The 22,187-nt window shown below is 33.2% G+C and overlaps 1 protein-coding gene across 2 annotated transcripts in view; it reads left to right on the top strand.

The window, feature by feature from the left end:
• The window catches only part of LOC145259738 (angiotensin-converting enzyme-like), a 69,805-nt gene that overhangs the window by 31,396 nt on the left and 16,222 nt on the right, over positions 1 to 22,187 (top strand). For both annotated transcript variants that reach the window (XM_080117438.1, XM_080117437.1), the window contains exons 7-9: positions 10,937 to 11,204; positions 14,772 to 15,004; positions 17,676 to 17,820. In XM_080117438.1, the coding sequence (XP_079973564.1) occupies positions 10,937 to 11,204; positions 14,772 to 15,004; positions 17,676 to 17,820 (646 nt within the window). The remainder of the gene's footprint in view (positions 1 to 10,936; positions 11,205 to 14,771; positions 15,005 to 17,675; positions 17,821 to 22,187) is intronic.

Raw genomic sequence — 22,187 nt, 5'->3', positions numbered from 1 at the left:
CGGACGTTTCGACACTTGAGGGCGTGCCCAGGGTTATGAAAACAAAGTTTCCGGCCACAGTCATGGTCTTTGGTGTGGTGTTAAGTTAGGACCACATCATGCCACCTCACATCTTCAAAGTCGGTTTGAAAGTCAACACCAAAGTGTATCTGGATGTACTGAAGAGTGTGGTTATCTCCTGGGGCAATCAGATGGCCGCTGGCATGCCCTGGGTGTTGCAGCAGGATTCGGCACCAGCCTACAAATCCAAAGAGACGCAGGCTTGGCTTTAGAAGGAGTGCTATGGTCTTATACCCTACTCTCACTGGCCCACTCTTTCCTCTACCAACCTGAACTCGCTGGACCACATCGTTTGGTCATACGTTGAGAACATCAACATCATGACATCTCACGACACCAAAGCCAGCTTGATCGCCGCAATTCGTCGAGTATTTGCCGAACTCCCGCCGGTGCTTGTAGAAAAGGCATGCTTTTAGTTACAAACCCGTATCATGGGGGTAATTGAGGCTGAAGGCGGCTACATTAAATAGATGTCAGCTCTACTCCATAGTTAAGTTATCTTAATTGCTTTTGTCAATAAAAGTTATTAAATAAAGCTGTAATTTTGTTTTTGTAGAACGAGAAACTTACCATTCCGCCCTGTAGAGATGTTATTCCAAACAGAATGGCAGTATCAATCCAGAGCGGGTTTGAATTGTAAAAGTTTTGCAGACGAAAACGAAGATTAAATGTCCCCCTCCCCGTGTGAACACTAAAAGTTAGGCGTAGCAATTCTCAGGGAATCAGTATATTTTATGGAGTGATTCTGGTTTTTGATTGGCTGGAAGCAGAGCGTGGTTCCATCAGATTGGTCAGTTCTTATCATTTATGATTATATAACCTTCCAATGTTTTGTAACCATACCCTTATAATTATACCAAAAACATATGAAACAAGATATATACTTTAATATATAACCTAAAACGGTTGGGGATTTTCAGAGGATTAGAACCAATCAGAGGTTTTCATGTTTTGAGCCATCTTAAATCACGTCAATTTTCAATACATGTCCCTATATGAAGCCTTATTTTTGGCTCAGTTTTGGTTTAGGATGTTTTCTAGTCGTATACGAAGCTCTCGTTCTTATTGATATTTGATGCAATCAGACACGCAATTCTCACGTGATTCTCTAGATTAATTCTCTGGAAGAAATAGGACTGGCATATCTTTGGCGTCACTCGCACAGATGACATGATTGTCACTTTCAACATGTTAGCTCTTTGTAAAAGCGGACATCGAGTTTTGACTATAGGTATAGTCTTTGAAATGATGATACTTAAAAAAAACAAAACAAATAAAAAACGTTAACCTTCTTCACCAGTTCCTAAGTTTTGGCGTATGTGTGCACTTTCAGAGTGCAGTTGTCTTACATTTTTGTGAACAGTTTATCTTTTAAGAAGAAGAAGAAAGCGAAACATACTTATTGACTTGTTGCCGACTTTGATGGCAGTTTCCGCGTCAGCTCGCATCACTAATGCAATTAGCTGATTACATTAGAATCGACACGAAGAATCCGCGACAAAAATGTGATCATCCCGCTAAACAGATTTTCATTAATTAATTACTGCTCGTCTCGGCTTCCATAGATAGGATTCGATTAGTTACGTCTTGTCGTGATGTTATCGCGTCAAGTTGAAACGATATGGTCAAATCTTAACTTTTTTTTTTCATTATGGAACCAAGTTGTAAAGACGCAAAGTTTTAGTCTACTGATTTAGATATTTCTTGGCGGTTATATACTTTTAGCGTTAACTGTTGATAGGAGTGACAAGTACAACCCGTAATGGTATATTATTGGCATGATGAGCTGTCGTCTTTTTTTAGGAGTATCGGGAGGCGTCCTGCTTTGCCCAGTCGTATAATACGCTTAAATATATTGTAATTCATGCAGAATTCGTATTTATTATAATAAAGCCAGGTCTTTTTTTTTCTTTTTTTTTTTAATTACATTTTCACCCCAAACAAGGCACATTGCCACTTTGGTGTAGGGGGCTACTATCAGGGGAAACATCTACTGGGGTACTATGTAGGGATTAGGGCAGCGAGATGTTGGTTCACGTTGCACTTGAACTTATGCATGTCAGTACAGTTGGGGAAGCAGTGACCTGGAATGGAATTCCAAAGTCTAGCAGTTCTGGGGAAGAAACTACTGGAGTAGAAAGATGTTTTACATCTAGGGATCTCTACAGTGTGGGGGTGGGATTTTGCAGCTTGTCGGGTCTGTCTGTTAAATATTATATTGTACCTAATATATAGAACTAATTTTTAAATTGAATAAAAAAATGACTTGGCTACCATCAGTTAAGATCGAAACCAAAACATTTAGCGCTCCAAGAACATTCCCTACCATTTGAGCTATCGACATATAGATAAGAAAGATTTCAAACTAAACCACTCGAAGCTATGAATTAAATTTACGCATGCGCAAAAATAACAGAAATATGTCGAAATGAACATTTTGCATTTTAACTTGCTGACATATTTCTGTACGCGTTATTCATATGAACGAGAATTTTACTCGTTGTAAACCACCCTTAGTGTAAGAATACTATTTCTTGTTAACTTCAGTGTTGTGTGATCAGTATGTTAGTAGTTTATCGGTTAAATATTTTCACAATTAAGCACACATAAATCTGCTGTTTCATTTATATAAAAGACTTGTTTTGTTTTGACAAGCTTCTGGGTTTGACCTTTACTCCTGATCTGAAATGGAACAAGTACATCAAGTCTGTTGCCAAGGTCGCGTGAAAGATGGTGGGATCCTTCTACCGCTCTAGAAGATATCTCACTACTGATGCAATTCTCTATCTATATAAAAGCCAAGTACGTCCAAGGATGGAATACTGCTGCCATATCTGGGCAGGAGCTGCTAAAAACAGCCTATCCTGCCTTGACAGAGTACAAAATAGACTTCGTGGCTTAGTGGGGGATGCCCTTTTCTCTACTCTGCAACCTCTCTCTCACAGAAGAGACGTTGCGAGCCTATCCTTGTTTTATCGTTATTTCCATGGCAGGTGCTTGTCTGAACTCCAATCTCTGCCCCCCCGCCAATCTTTCACGAAAAACACCCGTCTAGCTGAATCCACTGTGAAAAATGTCCCCCACTCTATATCTATGCCTAAATCAAAACGCGGATTCCATGAACAAAGCTTCTTTCTTAGAACTGTACGCCTGTGCAACTCTGTTCCGTCTGCCTGCTTCCCACCGGACTACAACTTGGATGTCTTCAAGTCCAACGTTAACAAATTCCTAATGAACCGCCCCCGTAAGTAAACACTTCATCAAATCTCCACACTAACGTAATGTACTTGCAATAACCCTTATCCCTGAGTGGCTTCCGGGCCTTGTTAAGTGGTGATCACTGTGTAAAAAAAAAAAAGTCGTGAGCTTGTATTATCATATAAAAGATGTGGTGCTTCATCGGTATTAGAACGAAAATCGAAAGTCGAAAACAAATATTATCTGCTTAATTGTAATGTTGCAGTTAGTAAATTCTTACTGCATTATTCCATACAACTTTGACGAATCCATGATTCAGTGATAGCCACCATTAATTATAACAAATTGCAGTTACTTCCCCTGACTCCATGCTGTTCAACTTGAAATTTCTCCGAAAACTATTTTTATTAATAATTAATTTTCTACTTTATCAGTTTTCGTAAGTTTTGGATATGGTACTAAATTCGACATCACAATAGATATCGTTGTTTTCTGTTTTAATGATATTCAATATTTTAGGTTTTCACTCTTATAAGGGAAGAAGCATCGAAAGATTTGAAATTGAGTTTTAGTTGAAGCAAAAATTTACGAGAAGAAAAGATTTTCAAACTTCCGGTGAATCTTGTCCAACCGGAAGAGATTCGGATTAAGGCATTATCTAAGTATTTATTTTGTGAGAAAATATGTATTCTACGAAGTATAAAATACACACACACACACACACACACACACACACACACACACACACACGCATATATATACATATATATATATATATATATATATATATATATGTATATATATGTATATATATATATATATATATATATATATATATATATGAATCTCCGAAACAGTATTTCATGGTAAACAACTGATGATCCCTTAAATTACTATTGGTACTATAGTGAATTCGAAAGCAAGTTGATGCAGTGAATACAGGCGATGACTTACTGACTAAATAGTTTTCTAACGAATGATAAAAAAATAAAAATTAAATAGTATTTTTATAGTTTTAAAGGTTAAAAAACTTCCACATATATATATATATATATATATATATATATATATATATATATATATATATATATATATATATATATATACGAACAAACAGTTAATAAAACATGTTAAAAACACTTTGAAATGAGTTAAAACATATTTAATCTGAAAGGGAAACACTAGATAAGTGGATAGCCCTTAATCCGCGGAGTTTCGAAGAAATACTTTCCTTCTCATCAGAGGGTAGGAATTAGCAAAATGCGGGATCGGATTTTGCATGCAAATGTATTTGATGAAACAACAAGTAAGTTAAAGATCTTACTTGAAAACAAAAAAGTGAAGCAGAGGGAATATGGTGAAGAAAAAGGTGATTACACATGAATGGATAGTCTGGTGGAAGATAAATAATCCAGTGACGGTAAAATCCAAATGTATAACTTCAAGAAGTTAATTGAATTTCCATTTGCACAAGTAAAATCCAAGGAAATCCCGTAATTGGAAGAAGATGGTCCATAATAATCCAAAGGCAGAAATCCATGGAATAATTCACAAAAATGTGTACAAGGAAAAAAGGAAAAGATTCCAATAATAATAAAAGAAAAATAAGATATGCTTTTCACTCTAATTCCGAGACATAAATATAAATAAGAAAAATCAGGGAAGAAAAAGAGGAGAGAGAAAAAATGAATAGAATTAAATATAAAATATAAAATAAAGGGAAACAAATGTCAAAATGACCCAGACAGGAAATGTTAAAGGCGCGAAAAAATATATAGGGCAAAATAATATAGGTCAACTGAAATGTACAGGTCATGACTTAAAAAAATGTCAGCAAGAGTTGTTAGAAGACACTAAATAGAAAATAAATAAATAGATAAATTATTAAATAAATAGAAAATAAATAATAAATAAAGAATAAATAAATAAATGAAAAATACACAATAAAATATAAAATATTAAATAAAAAAATAAAATAAAAATTATTTAAGGGGAGAGGATGGCCGGTATTTGCAACTTCAGGAAAAAAGCAAGAAAAAAAGTAAGTAGATGCATATAGTAAAATATAAGTAAATATACATACAAGATATGAAAATGTGGGTAGATTGATATATTAGATAGGAAAGTTTAAAGAATAAAGCAGAAAATGCAGATAAATAACCGGTCATGCAAAGAAGAGATAAAGAATTAAAATAAAGGATTATTAAATCATAAAGTATTAAGAAGTATGTAGAAAAACGATAAAGTTAAAGAAAATTTTTTTTATATCTATATAAAAGGTAAAAGTAATAACTATGTAATTTCAAAATTGCCATAATTAAATTTGAACTTATGTTTACAGAAAGAGATCAGTTCATTTTTAGAATTTATTATATTGTTACTTTGAGGGGAAGTAATTATAGTTATAGCTTCGGTTGTGCAGAGGCGACATGACTTAGAGCCTGGAGTATAAGACTTAACTTTTTTTATGATAGTCCATTTGATTGTGAAGGGGGTATTGTTAGAGTTAAGTTTTTTAATTAAATTGGTTATTATTCCTTGGTTATCATTACAAGTATGGTTGTTAAAAGAGAAATGTTTAATATTCTTTTCTTAATTAATGTTGAAGTAGCGCCGATATATGTATGTATTTTATTAAAAGCTCGAGGTCTTGTATTAATATTAATTTGCTGATTTGTATTAGTTAAATAGTTTGAATTTTGTTTGTAGTGTTCAACAAATGGTGGGACAATGTCTGTATGAGGACTATTTTGGAGGGGATAATGAGTGTTGTTAGTGTTAGGATGACTGTTAGGAGAATTATTATTATTATTATTATTATTATTATTATTATTATTATTATTATTATTATTATTATTATTATTACTAGTTGTATGATTGTAGATGGAGGGGCTGCTCGAGTGGTGTATTGGATTAGTAACTATATCAGATAGAGGATGGGAAGAAGAATAACTTGAAGACGAAATATAAGTGTATGTTATGGGAGGATTGCGTGGGAGCTCAGTAATAGCGCAAAAATATATAACATCTTTATGGATGCAATCATTATTGAGTGGACAAAGATGTTTGTTATTAAAATTGCAGTTAGTTTTGGGTTTAATTGGGAAAGGAATTTTTTGGGCTGATTTATTTTTTTGTTATTAGATGTTAAGATTCTTTGTGCTAAATTAGGCATTGTTGAATAAGAAGTCCTGATTGAATTTTTATTGAAAATAGAACTATATCTGTGTGGGTATTTGAAAGAGTTTTGTACAATGTTGAAGAATTCCTTAGGTATATTAGTTTTTACATTTAGGCTAAATGGAGGATTAAACCAAATATTTTTCTTTCTCCTGATGCGACTGGGTGGGTTAGAGGTATTACGATTAGTATTTTGGTTTGGATTATCAATGTAGACTGGTTCATTGTTATTGATAGCGCCAGATCTTGTTATTTGAACTGGTTTCTTACGAGTCATATTGTGTGTGATTACAGATGCAAGGCGGCATGCAGGAGGAGCATAATTGTTGTATTTAATCTTTTCCTTGTGTCCTGAGTTCCATAAGGCATTATTGAAGAAAGTAGCATTTTGATTAAAAGTTTTTTTTTATCAGCAGAAAGAGCAGAAATTCTTCTAGAGACAGATGGTACTATAGATTTTATAATTGAGTTGGGGTGGTTAGAAGATTTATGGACGTATAAAAGCGTAAGATTAGGTTATGTTGTATATGCAACGTGAAGTGCAACGGCTGGTCCGTCAAAGAGAGAGAGAGCGAGAGAGAGAATGAGTGAGTTAGAAAGAGAGAGAGGGAGCGAGAGAGAGAGAGAGAGAAAGAGAGAGAGAGAAAGAGAGAGAGAGAGAGAGAGTGAGTTAGAAAGAGAGAGAGAGAGAGAGCGAGAGAGAGAGAGAGCGAGAGAGAGAGAGCGAGCGAGAGAGAAAAGAGCGAGAGAGAGTGAGTGAGTTAGAAAGAGAGAGAGAGAGAGAGAGAGAGAGAGAGAGAGAGAGAGAGAGAGAGAGGGGGGATTAATTTGCTTATTTAACAGTTAAAGTGATGCCATACTTAACTCTTCTTATTGTGATTGCTTCTGTCACTTTTTGTGATCGTCACGTTACACTCCATGTGATAGTTTATGTAATGCATTATGGGATTAACACTTCACAAGATGTCATATGTGGCCTTCCATATGATTATGCATTCCATATTTCATACGATTATTTATGTCATACTCCATGTGATTTCTTATATCATGCTCCAGGAGTTTATTGCTGACGTCTCATTACATCGATTTTCTTTTTGTAATAAATGATTTTTATGGGAACTTGATAGCTTCGTAATGCTCATACGCTTTTATTTGGAGGTGGTGATAGATTACTCTAATATAGAATTTATTACAATTTCATTATTTTAGTATATATATTCCTGAGTTTGTTAATCTCGTGACTTGTTGTTTTTCGTGATGAGTTGAAACTAAATTCATATTATGTAAATGTTAGGCTTTATTTAATTGCACATTTCTACAATTAATGGGTTGCCTTATGTCATAATTAATGTGATTGCATATATTAAACTTTATGTGATTATTAATGGAACAATGACATATGTTGCATATATTAAACTTTATGTGATTATTAATGGCACAATGACATATATTGCATATATTAAACTTTATGTGATTATTAATGGCACAATGACATATGTTGCATATATTAAACTTTATGTGGTTATCAATGGCACAATGACATATGTTGCATATATTAAACTTTATGTGATTATTAATGGCACAATGACATATGTTGCATATATTAAACTTTATGTGGTTATCAATGGCACAATGACATATGTTGCATATATTAAACTTTATGTGATTATTAATGGCACAATGACATATGTTGCATATATTAAACTTTATGTGATTATTAATGGCACAATGACATATGTTGCATATATTAAACTTTATGTGATTATTAATGACACAATGACATATGTTGCATATATTAAACTTTATGTGATTATTAATGGCACAATGACATATGTTGCATATAATAAACTTTATGTGATTATTAATGGCACAATGACATATGGTGCATATATTAAACTTTATGTGATTATTAATGGCACAATGACATATATTGCATATATTAAACTTTATGTGATTATTAATGGCACAATGACATATGTTGCATATATTAAACTCTATGTGATTATTAATGGCACAATGACATATGTTGCATATATTAAACTTTATGTGATTATTAATGGCACAATGACATATGTTGCATATATTAAACTTTATGTGATTATTAATGGCACAATGATATATGTTGCATATATTAAACTTTATGTGGTTATTAACGGCACAATGACATATGGTGCATATATTAAACTTTATGTGCTTATTAATGACACAATGACATATGTTGCATATATTAAACTTTATGTGATTATCAATGGCACAATGACATATTGCATATATTAAACTTTATGTGATTATTAATGGCACAATGACATATATTGCATATATTAAACTTTATGTGATTATTAATGACACAATGACATATGTTGCATATATGAAACTTTATGTGATTATTAATGACACAATGACATATGGTGCATATATTAAACTTTATGTGATTATTAATGACACAATGACATATGTTGCATATATATAACTTTATGTGATTATTAATGGCACAATGACATATGTTGCATATATTAAACTTTATGTGATTATTAATGACACAATGACATATGTTGCATATATGAAACTTTATGTGATTAGTAATGGAACAATGACATATGTTGCATATATTAAACTTTATGTGATTATTAATGGCACAATGACATATGTTGCATATATGAAACTTTATGTGATTATTAATGACACAATGACATATGTTGCATATATTAAACTTTATGTGATTATTAATGACACAATGACATATGGTGCATATATTAAACTTTATGTGATTAATTATGGCACAATGACATATGGTGCATATATAAAACTTTATGTGATTATTAATGGAACACTGACATATGTTGCATATATGAAACTTTATGTGATTATTAATGGCACAATGACATATGTTGCATATATTAAACTTTATGTGATTATTAATGACACAATGACATATGTTGCATATATGAAACTTTATGTGATTATTAATGACACAATGACATATGTTGCATATATTAAACTTTATGTGATTATTAATGACACAATGACATATGTTGCATATATTAAACTTTATGTGATTATTAATGACACAATGACATATGTTGCATATATGAAACTTTATGTGATTATGAATGGCACAATGACATATGTTGCATATATTAAACTTTATGTGATTATTAATGACACAATGACATATGTTGCATATATTAAACTTTATGTGATTATTAATGGCACAATGACATATGGTGCATATATTAAACTTTATGTGATTATTAATGACACAATGAAATATATTGCATATATTAAACTTTATGTGATTATTAATGGCACAATGACATATGTTGCATATATTAAACTTTATGTGATTATTAATGGAACAATGACATATGTTGCATATATTAAACTTTATGTGATTATTAATGACACAATGACATATGTTGCATATATTAAACTTTATGTGATTATTAATGACCCAATGACATATGGTGCATATATTAAACTTTATGTGATTATTAATGGAACAATGACATATGTTGCATATAATAAACTTTATGTGATTATTTATGGCACAATGACATATGTTGCATATATTAAACTTTATATGATTATTAATGGAACAATGACATATGTTGCATATATGAAACTTTATGTGATTATTAATGGCACAATGACATATGTTGCATATATGAAACTTTATGTGATTATTAATGACACAATGATATATGGTGCATATATTAAACTTTATGTGATTATTAATGACACAATGACATATGTTGCATATATGAAACTTTATGTGCTTATTAATGACACAATGACATATGTTGCATATAATAAACTTTATGTGATTATTAATGGCACAATGACATATGTTGCATATATTAAACTTTATGTGATTATTAATGACACAATGACATATGTTGCATATATGAAACTTTATGTGATTATTAATGACACAATGACATATGGTGCATATATTAAACTTTATGTGATTATTAATGACACAATGACATATGGTGCATATATTAAACTTTATGTGATTATTAATGGCACAATGACATATGGTGCATATATTAAACTTTATGTGATTATTAATGGCACAATTGATGTGATGACATATGTTCGGCCAAGTATGATCGTATATGTTGCACTTTTTGTGATTTCACGCTCCGATTGTTTATCTCACACTTTATGCGATTTCTTATTGCTTACTACACGTCATTGATTATATATCATGCTTCAGGAGTTTATTGTTTGTGCCCCCTTCTGTGGTGTTCATACCTTTTTATTTTCAGAAACCATTGAGTCCCTCCGATGTAGAATTGATTATAGTTGCTGTATTGTATTATGAATGTTCCTGAGTTTGTTGATTGTGTGAGAACTGTTTTTGTGTTGTTGTGTTTTTTCATGATGGACTCAAACCGAGTCCCTCTTCGCCATTTCAGGCTGATACTGAAGAACCAACTGACTGCCACATCTAAAAAAGTGATTCCTGATTTATTTTTAACGTTGTCATTTGCAGGAAACATGTGGGCACAGTCTTGGAGCGATATATACGATCTAGTGGCACCATTTCCGGACGCAAAGTACCCAAATATTGATCGAATCATTAAACAGCAGAATCTCGACCCACTACAGTTGCAGAGGAAATCCGAAGAATTTTATGTGTCCCTTGGTCTGGATCCGATGCCTCTCGAATTCTGGAGAAATTCCATCTTTGAAAAACCTGCTAATAGTTTAATGGACTGCCACCCGACAGCGTTTGATTTTCATAAAAGACGAGATTTCAGGTAAAGATCGAATAGTGTTGCCCTAAAATATGCAGCTTACACACACATATACCAATATATATCAATATATATATTATATAATATATATATATAATATATAATATATATATATATATCATGTATATAATATATAATATATATATAATATATATAATATATAATATATATATAATATATATATAATATATATAATATAAAGCTGTGTATGTGTGTGTGTGTGTGTGTGTGTGTGTGGTCACTAATATGCTCCTATATGGTTGACTATTTTAAAAAACTGATTACATATAATGATAGGAGATGCATCGAGACACAGTAATAGGTATGTTTGATCTGGCAGAACGGTGGTTCATTAAAATTGTGGGGTCTGCGTTCGCGCCTGGTCCACAAAGTATGGAAATAAAAAAATTAAAAAAAGCGGTTTTTGATATAGATGTACATAAGAATCCTTTGATAAGTATGTTTCAACTTAAATAGGGATGGTATAATAAAATTGTGGGGTCTGCGTTCGCGCCTAGCCTCCATAGAATGGAAATATCTCACAAAGTTTAACAAGGTTTTTTAATATAGATCCACAGAATATTGTGATAAGTGTTTCAGTGTGAACAGGTATAGTATAATAAATTATGGGGTTTATGTATTTTATTTTTACTTTCATCATATTTTGCTTTGGCTTTGATACCTTCAAATTTGAAGCTATCTCTTTTCGACCCTTCCTTTTCATAACCTATCATACTTTCATAAATCAGAGTCCATTTTCTGTAGGCTGTTTTTGAACCAGTCAACGACGGGTACTTTTGCTAGTATATATATATATTCGTCCGAATTATATAAGTGCAGTAGATTTGTAAAAAAAAATAATTGTTTCTTTTTTGGGAACAAAGAATAATGACGCAGGTAAGAAAAAGAGTTTTAATAACATGAATAGTTTAGCATAATAAATCATGAGTAAAAAAAAAAAAAAAAAAAATTGGATTCATTATCCGGAATACTTTTTGTTTTTGTTTTTATTTAAGGGGGGTGGTGTTTAATTAACACTGCTGGGTAGACATAATTTAATATACTGTTTTGTTATTTAAAGCCTCGAAACAGTATTTCATGGGAAAAAACTGATGATCCTGAAAACGTAAACTATTGTTAGTTCGAGACGCAGGTTCAACGATTGCATATGACTAACATTATATGACTAACATTATATGACTAACAAAATAATTTTCCAACAATTAACTACGAAAATAAATTTATATAAAATGTTTTAGATAGTTTTCAAGGTTAAACAGCTTTCAAACATATATATATACTAGCAGGGGTGCCCAGCGTTGCTCGGGTGTTTGGAGGTGTATGCTGTGCAAAAAAAGCAAAAAAAAAAAAAAAAAATGGTTAATTTTTTAAAACTTTGACCCCTATTATGACCCCTTAAAATTTATTGTTTCGGGCTCAAATCACTTTATTAAGTTAGATCCATGTTCAAGGAACCTATATCTAAAATTTCAAGTGTCTAGACCCAAAATTGCCGGAGGAGTTTGGTAGAGTTCTTAAAGGTCAAATCGTTGAAATTTGACCCCTTAACAGCCAAATTTCTGGCTGACGCCCGTCACATCGATTTTCCCAAATCTCAGTACCCGGTATTTCAAATTTCGAGTCTATAGACTAAAAATTGACAGAGTTATTGCGTAGGGAAATGTACACAGACAGACAGACACACAGACACACAGACAGACAGACAGACAGACAGACACGTTCACTTTTATAGATATATAGATATATATACAGGGTGGTCAAAAAGTCAGGTAACATGTTAAAGGTAGAAAAAACAATATGATCCATTATAATCTCTATTCGTTTAATTTTATTTGTTTAAATATTTGAGTGTAATATATAAACTACCCCTCCTGATTTCTGGCTTTGGGGCTATGTAAAGGATAGCGTTTATGGCAAGAAGCCTGATACAATAGTGTCTTTAAAGTTATTTATTGAAGAGGAGATTGCGCGGATATCAGCTGACATGATTACACGTGTTACACAATCAGTGGTTAATCGCTTCCAGCGATTGATAGAGAGAAATGGACGACAATTAACAAAATAAACATATTTCATGTTTGTTTCATTTTATATTTCAATGTATGGTACTTAAATATACGTGTATTGCTAATATCGTTTTTCTTTAAAATGTAACCTGACTTTTTGACCACCCTGTATATATAATAATTTATAAAATATATATGGCGATTAAGCTACACTGAATATTCCGCGTTTCATCCACTCTAGGACTCTTCAGGCTTATGTGGCCAGCTTTCGGTAGAAAGAAAGAGAACAACGAACCAGGTGAGATGGACATGTGGCAGCGAAAGACTTTTAAACTGGCGTCGAGATGTGGAGGAAGAAAAACGGCAATAAACGACTTGTGTTAAAAAAGAATTTTTATTTCTTTCTTTACTTTGTTTGTATCTGCGATCTTACAAACGTAGTAAAAACACGTGGGTTTGTTTTACTATACACATAGATTTTTTTACTGGCCACATAAATTCGAAAAGGTTGTAAAAAAACAAATATATAACAAATAAATGTTATCAAAGACAAGATTAGTCAAATCTCTGTGTATAGAAACGCAAACCCAAACACGTTAAATGTATATGCAATCCACGCAGGACCAAACTCCAAAGTGAGTCAAAAGAGGCATAATTATTTTACTGACTGAGCAAAAATTATTTTGGAATGAGACTTTGTTGGTTAAAGGAATGTTAACATCAATTCACGAGATGAAAGCAGATGCTTTCATTTTGTAAAAATTAAATTTTATTTGCTCTTCGGTAGAGAGATTTCGTGTGAACTGATTTGCATATTAAGACAACGAATAAAGTTCGCTACACGAATTTGAAAATGTCCAGTTTTTAACAGCGGTTTATATTCATTCATGATTTTTATCGAATTGTATATTTATAATAAAAAAAAAAAAAAAAAAAACTGACGGCCACTCCATAGTTTAAAATTACAATTTAATCACTTATAATTTCACAAACTTTTATGTTTGCTATATTGCTATTTTTTTTTACATGTGCAGAAAAAAAAAACATTGATTTTGGCCAAACAGAAACACACTTAAACGTTCTATTTTAAAAACAGTGGCGGCTTAATTTCCGTCAATATTTTGAGAAAAATTCATCCACGATAACGTTCTATTTAAAAACGACGGTCGCTTAGTTTAAGTCAATTTGTTAAAAAAAAAAAAAAAAAAAAAAATCCACGGTAACGTTAATTTAAGTCGATTTAAGTCAAGGGAGATAAGTCAATTTGCCATACAAAATTAATCGCACTACGATAAAACTCGTAATTATTTTTCTACTGGATAATTTTTTTTTGAATTTTGGAATTTTACACTAATTTTGCCATGATACATAACAGGCACCTGGTTTTTTTTTGTGTTTTTATTTGTGTGTTTTTTTTTGTTTTTTTTGTGTGTTTTTTTGTGTTTTTTTGTGTGTTTTTTTGTGTTTTTTTGTGTTATTTTTTGTGTGTTTTTTTTTCTTTTATATTCTCGATAAAAATCACTTTGCACTTTTTCCCTTGTAGGGTGAAAATGTGTACGGGAAACGTTTCGACAAGTTATTATTGGAGAGTCGGGCACCATGAGAGGGGTCATTTGGCTTATTACATGGCTTACCGGGATCAGCCGGATATTTACCGTCGACCGGCTAATCCAGCATTTGATGAGGCAGTCGGTGACAGCATTACGATGTCTTCCTTGTCGCTTGAACACATGCAACGACTTGGTTTAACCAAAGACGCACCACCTCATAACTACGGTAACACATTTTAAAAAGCTTTATCATTTTAGTTTCGGGAGAGATAAAGTTTAGAAATATGGAGTCAGACAGACAGACAGACATAGTAAGTTTTATAAATTAGATTATTGTGCCATCCTTCAATGCTCAATTCAGGAAGATAGTGTAGTATGACATTGCCCCACTGATCACTGTATGCTTATTAACCCTTATCCTCGAGTGGCCTCTGGGCCTTGATAAGTGATGACTGCTTTGTAAAAATACTATCTGTTTAGCTTTCATGATAAACCCTCTTATGAATTAACTCCTCCTTTGAGAAGGCTAGCGTAGTATATGTTCTTTCCTCATCAGGACTATTCTCACAGTAATTAACTTTTTTTCGGAGGTTTTAGCGTAGTGTCTATCCTCCGATCATAATATATAATACCTAGAGATATATATTATTGGATTTTTATTTTTTGGAATCCTTTGTGATGAGACTTTACAATTTGTGTAATTACTTTTTGGAGACTGTCATCTCCATCTTCATAGTTATTGTTGTTTAAACACGTTTCTGCCAACTCATCCCCTGGCCTTCATCAGAGCACGTGTTGGCTGAAACAGTAGTTAGAAAGTGTATCTTGTAATTCAATTTTTAAAGATATTTACGGCCTAAAGCAGGTTTGAAACTGAATGCAACGTTTAGATTTAATTTTGACATTCAGGCTTTAGTAAGGTGTATTACAATTCTTGCTGTAGCCGTTCTTTTGAACCTGAAATCATAAAAAATTGGTCAGTAATCAGAAAATAACGATAAAGCAGAGACAGGCTCATGACGTCTCTTCTGTGGAAAAGAGGTTGCAGGGAAGAGAAAAGAGTGTCCTCCACTAGACTATGAAGTCTATTTTGAATTCTGTCAAGGTATCAAGACAAGATTATTTTCGATAACCTCAGAGAGAATCTAAAATTAGGACTGTATAGGGTTATGTATGCAGAACAGGAGACTTCGATGGTATGGCCACATTGAAAGAATGAATAAGAGTTCTTGCATTATCATGTTTCATATCATATATCAGTTATCATATCATTTTTCTAAAGTGTCCTCACGCCAAGATTGCATTTTTGAAATTGACCAGCTGTGACAATTAGGCTTTAGTAGGGTGTATTCCAATTTCTGCTGTAGCTGTTCATTTGAACCTGAAATCATAAAAATTGGTCAGTCATCTCATAAGATGTATAGCAATAAAATACTGAATTTACAAAAGTCAACAACAAATTTAGATGCATGTACAAAAAAAGCCTGGAAACTTATCGAAGGCATTTTGTGTTCCCGAAGAGAGAAGATAAAAGACGAAAAAATAAACCTAGCACAGCAGTTGGTTTTGTGATTGTCGAGCACATATCTTCACTTGATCCGAAGTGCCTAAAAGATTCTTCTGTTGTCTTTCTCTTGTGTCACTAGATGCCAGTAAGAGTAAGTTGTATACTGACAAATGACTTGCTACGAATAACGCAAACTCCATATCTTTTAATAATTTTATTATTGTTGCAGACTAGCAGGGTTACCCGGCGTTGCCCGGGATTGAATGATGATCAATTTTCCCATATTTTTATTGTCATCGAAATCGATGAAATAGCCCATTTTTTTTTTCAATCAAATCGATTGATTGGAGACGCATCGCAATGCCCCTGGGGGAAGCTTCACGTTTCTTGCAGTGGCTAAATTCACAATACATTGTAGTCTACATTGCACTGTAGAGAACCTAATATTGATTTTATAAAATCATTTTTCTATATAACGGCTGGCATTAAAGTTAAAAATGTAAAATTTAAGTATTATGTTTCAATTGTGCTCTAAACATTCATTTCGGACGCGCCCCTGTCATTTCAAAGAGCCTACTGTTGCTTTTATATGCCTTGCCTTAATGGTTGTGCGGTGATAATGGTTTAAATTAAAGTTTAAAATAGAAAGTCAAGTATCACTGTGAATTTTTTATAACATAAACATTCGTCTCGAACACGCTCCTATCATATGAAAGAACCTACTGTTGATTTTATATGTTGGGCCTTTCGGCTTGTGTGGTAAAAAAATTTCTCATATGCACTTGTGATGTTAGGCTGTGTAAGGTGTTAAGTTTGGTCATGTGTTTGTGTAAAATTACATAAAAATCGACCCAGCCGTTTTCGATTCCATAGGGAACGAGCTAATAGACACACAGACAAAACTCCTTTTATGTAATAGTAGGAGATAGATAGAATGATAGGTAGATAGATAGATAGATAGATAGATAGATAGGTAGATAGATAGATAGATAGATAGGTAGATAGATATAGATAGATAGATAGATAGATAGAGATAGATAGATAGATAGATAGATAGAGATAGATAGATGGATAGATAGATAGGTAGATAGATAGATAGATGGATAGATAGATAGATAGATAGAGATAGATAGATAGAGATAGATAGATAGATAGATATTTTGCAAAATCACCTCCACAAAAATGTTTGTTTTTCTTTTTCCTTTCATGCGATGGTATCGCTTATCACTACTAATACGTAGGGGTACGCCTTATTTCTATATGTCCACTGTTTCCGGTTTGTTTAAAACCGAAAGTAAGCAAACCAACATTATATCGTCTCTAGCCAAATTGACTAACAACTACAGGAATGTCTTCACCGTCGATTATTTTTGGCATCTGTTTTTTGTAGAAACGGACATAAACCTGCTCATGTACCAAGCGTTGGAGAAGATACCGATGATCGCGTTCAGTTACACGTTGGAAAAATGGCGATGGGATGTTTACCGGGGAGTTATCCCTCCTTCTAAGTACACAGAATCATGGATCCATATGAGGTAGATAAAATGTGTTTTAATTTTTGCCTCACCATGTATCTATCTATATTTTTATAAAGTAATAGGGTTCGTGTGTTTCTGTCTGTGTGTACAGCTCTCCATCATCAACGAAATATAAAGGAGGTAAGAGGGTAGATCTCTCCTGGTAGAGAAACATTAGAACCCATTTTAGGATGTTTCTGTTATAGGAGACATAAGAATCTATGCCTAATTTCTTTATATACTAGTCTACAAACCACCCCCATATCGAATGACTTATGCTCATTTGCATATCACATTATATTAAATCTCTTTAACTAATTACCTCGACCTTATTACATATTGGAAATATTCTAATCATTTCAACTGTACTATTTACAAAATCTATTTAACATTTAATTATTTAATATATTTTCATTTAATTTTATATTCGATTTATTTCACTTTACGTATATTATCAAAACAATTCATTGGCGAGGAAAGCTTTATGTTTTGGGATTGTATTGAAAATGTAATGGAAATTTCAATTTCGTTCCGTTTTAATCTTTTATATTTTACTTGCCAATATAATTGAAAGAATACAATTCAACTATCGTAATTTTATATAAATAAACAAAAACAAATATTTTAAAATAAAACTTTATTAAAAAAGAAATAATTTTATTTTTAAATGAAAAAAATCAATTTAGTAAAATAATTGTATTAAACACCCCCAGCCTTGTCAGCAAACCTGTAAACCTATAAAAGTTAACATTTCGAATGTAAACAGTGATTTTTCGATTTTGTTAGCGCTTCTTGCCGCAATTAAAGACAATTAAAACGGAACTAACTTTATTTCCATTCTATTTTTTAAACAACCCCCAAAACATAACGCTCTCTTCCAGTTATAGCCAATGTTTTTTTAATTAAATAAAACAGGTCAAAATAAACAGATAAGCGCATTTTCTTTTACATTTTTCTTACAACCATTGTCATTTAACCAACTGCAGGATACCGTTATTTTTGTGGGGTTGTTTTGAAAATGGCACGGAGATTATAATTTCGTTCCAATTTAATCTTTCTGGTCGAGCCTATTTCGAAAGCCTGTCTTATCATAGATTTGAACTACAAATAATTTATTACATTTTGATTATTACTATCTTAAGACTTAAAGCTTATATTTATTTCATTTTTCTATTTATATATTGAATTAGTTATTTCCAGTCTTATTTAAACTTAGCGCTTTCTTTAAACCGGATGAACCTTTTATAAAAATATGAGTTTAACGTAAAGAACACGAACAAGGTTTTATTCAACTGAATTTCTTCCAGTTTACTAACAAAATATATAAATTTAAAAGAGATATAATTAATAAAATAAAAAGGTTATGTAATTTAAGAGAAATACACGTACTCACAAAAGCAGAACTTTTTTTACACATTTTTTCTATAAAACCATAACAATAAGACTAACAATTACCTAGATCTTAGTAATTATTTGTTTTAATAGAACTGTTTTAATTGTACTGTTTACTTAGTTAACCTAAGTTGGTATTACATTTATTTTACATTTACTTTTTTTTTTTAATTATTACTTTTAGATTGTGACGTTTACACCCGGAAGTAATGAGTCACACGTAGGTCGCTTTTATTCATTCCTTTTGGTCAAGATCAAAGTGTAGTATCTGTTCTTCAGATGCTGCACTTCATTTTCTTGTTCTCTTTCGGTGGAGGAGAAATCCTTCACGACTGAGACAATTTTTATTTTTGTACCTTTTCTCCACGTTAAAAAACGACCCTGGTGTCTAACTCTGTCCCGTGGGGAGGCATAGTAAATAGGTACAATATAATTGTTTATAATTGTACTATTCAGAAATATTATTTATAGTTCGTCCATTTCAGTTAGTATACATTTCCTTTACGCTTAATTAATTTACAATCATTAATATCGTTAAACAATTCCGTTTAAAACCGAAATTATGCCACCCAAACGAAGTAGAAACGAAAGTGAGGAAGAAAGAATGGAAAGATTGGAAGCTAATAGACTAAGAGTTGCTGCAATTCGCTCCAATGAAAACAATTCAGATAGAGAAAGACGTCTAGAACTTAACAGGATACGTCAAAGAGAAAGGAGAGCAAGACTGTCAGATTTGGAAAGAGAAACCCAACGTGAAGCTGACAGAACTAGACATGCTGTAAGGCGGTTAAATTCATCACAAGATGAAATTCAAGAAAGGCAAATATATGCACTGGAAAGAGAAGCAATATTACGATCGAATGAATTATATGAGGTAAGTAGACGTACACAAGGTCAGTTGAGAGTGGCTCAACGACATCAGAATGAATCGGAAACCCAACGAAGCTTTCGCCTATACCAAGGGCAACAACGAGAGGCTGCATGGAGAGAGAGTATGACTTTGCCCCAGCAATTGACAGAAAACGAGGCAGCTAGACAACGAATGACTGCTTTGAGACACCATGAAATAGAACACTGCAATAGAAAAGGATTGCTCTACAACAAAAATGACTCTCTCACTACAGCTGATATAGGAAAAATGGACAAAGTATGTCAACATTGCTCAGCTGTAAAATTTAAAGGAGAAACCCCTGGTTGTTGTTGTCCTTCTGGCAAAGTTGTGCTTGATAGCTTTCCACCACTGCCTCAGTTGCTTCAAGATTTGCTCTCCGGCAATGGTCCCATCTCTAAAGATTTTCTGCAAAATCTATGCTGTTATAACAATTGTTTTGCAATGACATCATTTGGTCACAAAATTGCGGCAGTACATGGGTGGAATCCTTCTTTTAGAATTCGAGGCCAGGTTTGCCACCAGATTGGGAGTCTTTTACCACCTGAAGATGAAACAGCAAAGTTTATTCAAGTCTACTTCTTGGATAGTCTGGAAGAGGAACTACATAATCGGGGACGTGACAGTAGACTCAATAGAGACATTCTCCAAAGTCTGACTGAATTTTTACATGAGAACAGCAGCTTTATTTGTCAGCTGAAAACAACAAAGGAGAGGATTGAAGAAGAACACTTGGTAGAACATAAAGTTGTCATAAGGGAAGACCGAAGGCCGCAAGAAGAGCATCCACGGCGATTCAATGCTCCAACAATAACGTATGAGATTGGAATATTAATGGAGAATGAACCAACTGCTAACCGGGATATTGTCTTGCGTTTTAGAAATGATACATTAAAATGGATCTCCGAACTACATCCCCTCTACGATACTTTAATGTACCCGTTAATGTACCCCTATGGTTCTCCATCTTACAACATCTACATGAAGGCATCCAATGGGCGAAAAGTTACCCAACAGCAATTTTATTCGTACCATTTAATGACTCGGCCTGGAAACTATTTTCTCTGGTACCGAAGGCTATTTCAACAATGGCTGGTGGATGTATACTGCAAGATTGAAACAGAACGTTTACAGTTCCTGAGGCGTGAGCAACAGACCCTGAGAGCTGACAATTATAGCAACTTGAGAGATTCAATTCTTAGGGAGGATGGGAATCCAGAACAGTTTGGTCAACGAGTTGTACTTCCGGCAACTTATACAGGAGGCCCTCGATACATGTTTGAGCGTCAAAGTGATGCCATGGCATATGTTCGGCGAATGGGCCGAGCCGACCTCTTCATCACGTTCACAACAAATCCAAAGTGGACAGAAATTACAGAAAATTGTCTTCAAGGGCAAGACCCTCAGGATCGTCCAGATATTGTTGCCAGGGTTTTCAGGCAGAAGCTAAAAAAGTTACTTGAATTTATTAAAAAGGGAGGATTTGGCAGGCTGAGGGCTTTCCTGTACAGTATTGAATATCAAAAAAGAGGACTGCCGCATGCACACATCCTCACCTGGCAGGCCCCAGAGGACAAACTTCTACCAGAAAAAATGGATCTCTGCATATCTGCAGAGATCCCTGACAAAGAGGAAGATCCTGATCTTCATGCTAAAGTGATGGCACATATGGTGCATGGACCTTGTGGACCATTTAATCCAAATTGTCCATGTATGATTGACAACAAATGTTCCAAAAAATACCCAAAAGAATTTCTTCAGTGTACCGAGCAAGGCCAAGACTCTTACCCCAAGTACAGGCGAAGAAAACCAGAAGATGGAGGCCAGACTGGTACAATAAGGATGAAGAGAAATGGTCGGTATGTTAATCAAGAAATAACAAACCAGTGGATTGTTCCGTACAACAAGGTCCTCCTTCAGCAGTTCAACGCTCACATTAACGTAGAAATTTGCAGCTCGATCCAAAGCATCAAATATGTCCTCAAATACGTGAATAAAGGATGTGATCAAGCAGTGTTTGAACTACAAAGAACTGATGGAGCAGCTAACCAACAAGGCCAAGTACAAAGTCACATTGTGGATGAGATCCAGCAGTTCCAGAATG

This window comes from Euprymna scolopes, chromosome 35 (assembly GCF_053919585.1).
Source record: "Euprymna scolopes isolate OS-2025 chromosome 35, ASM5391958v1, whole genome shotgun sequence".
NCBI lineage: Eukaryota > Metazoa > Mollusca > Cephalopoda > Sepiida > Sepiolidae > Euprymna > Euprymna scolopes.
Note: the sequence above shows the minus strand (reverse complement) of the source record. Positions and strands in the feature narration are given on the sequence as shown.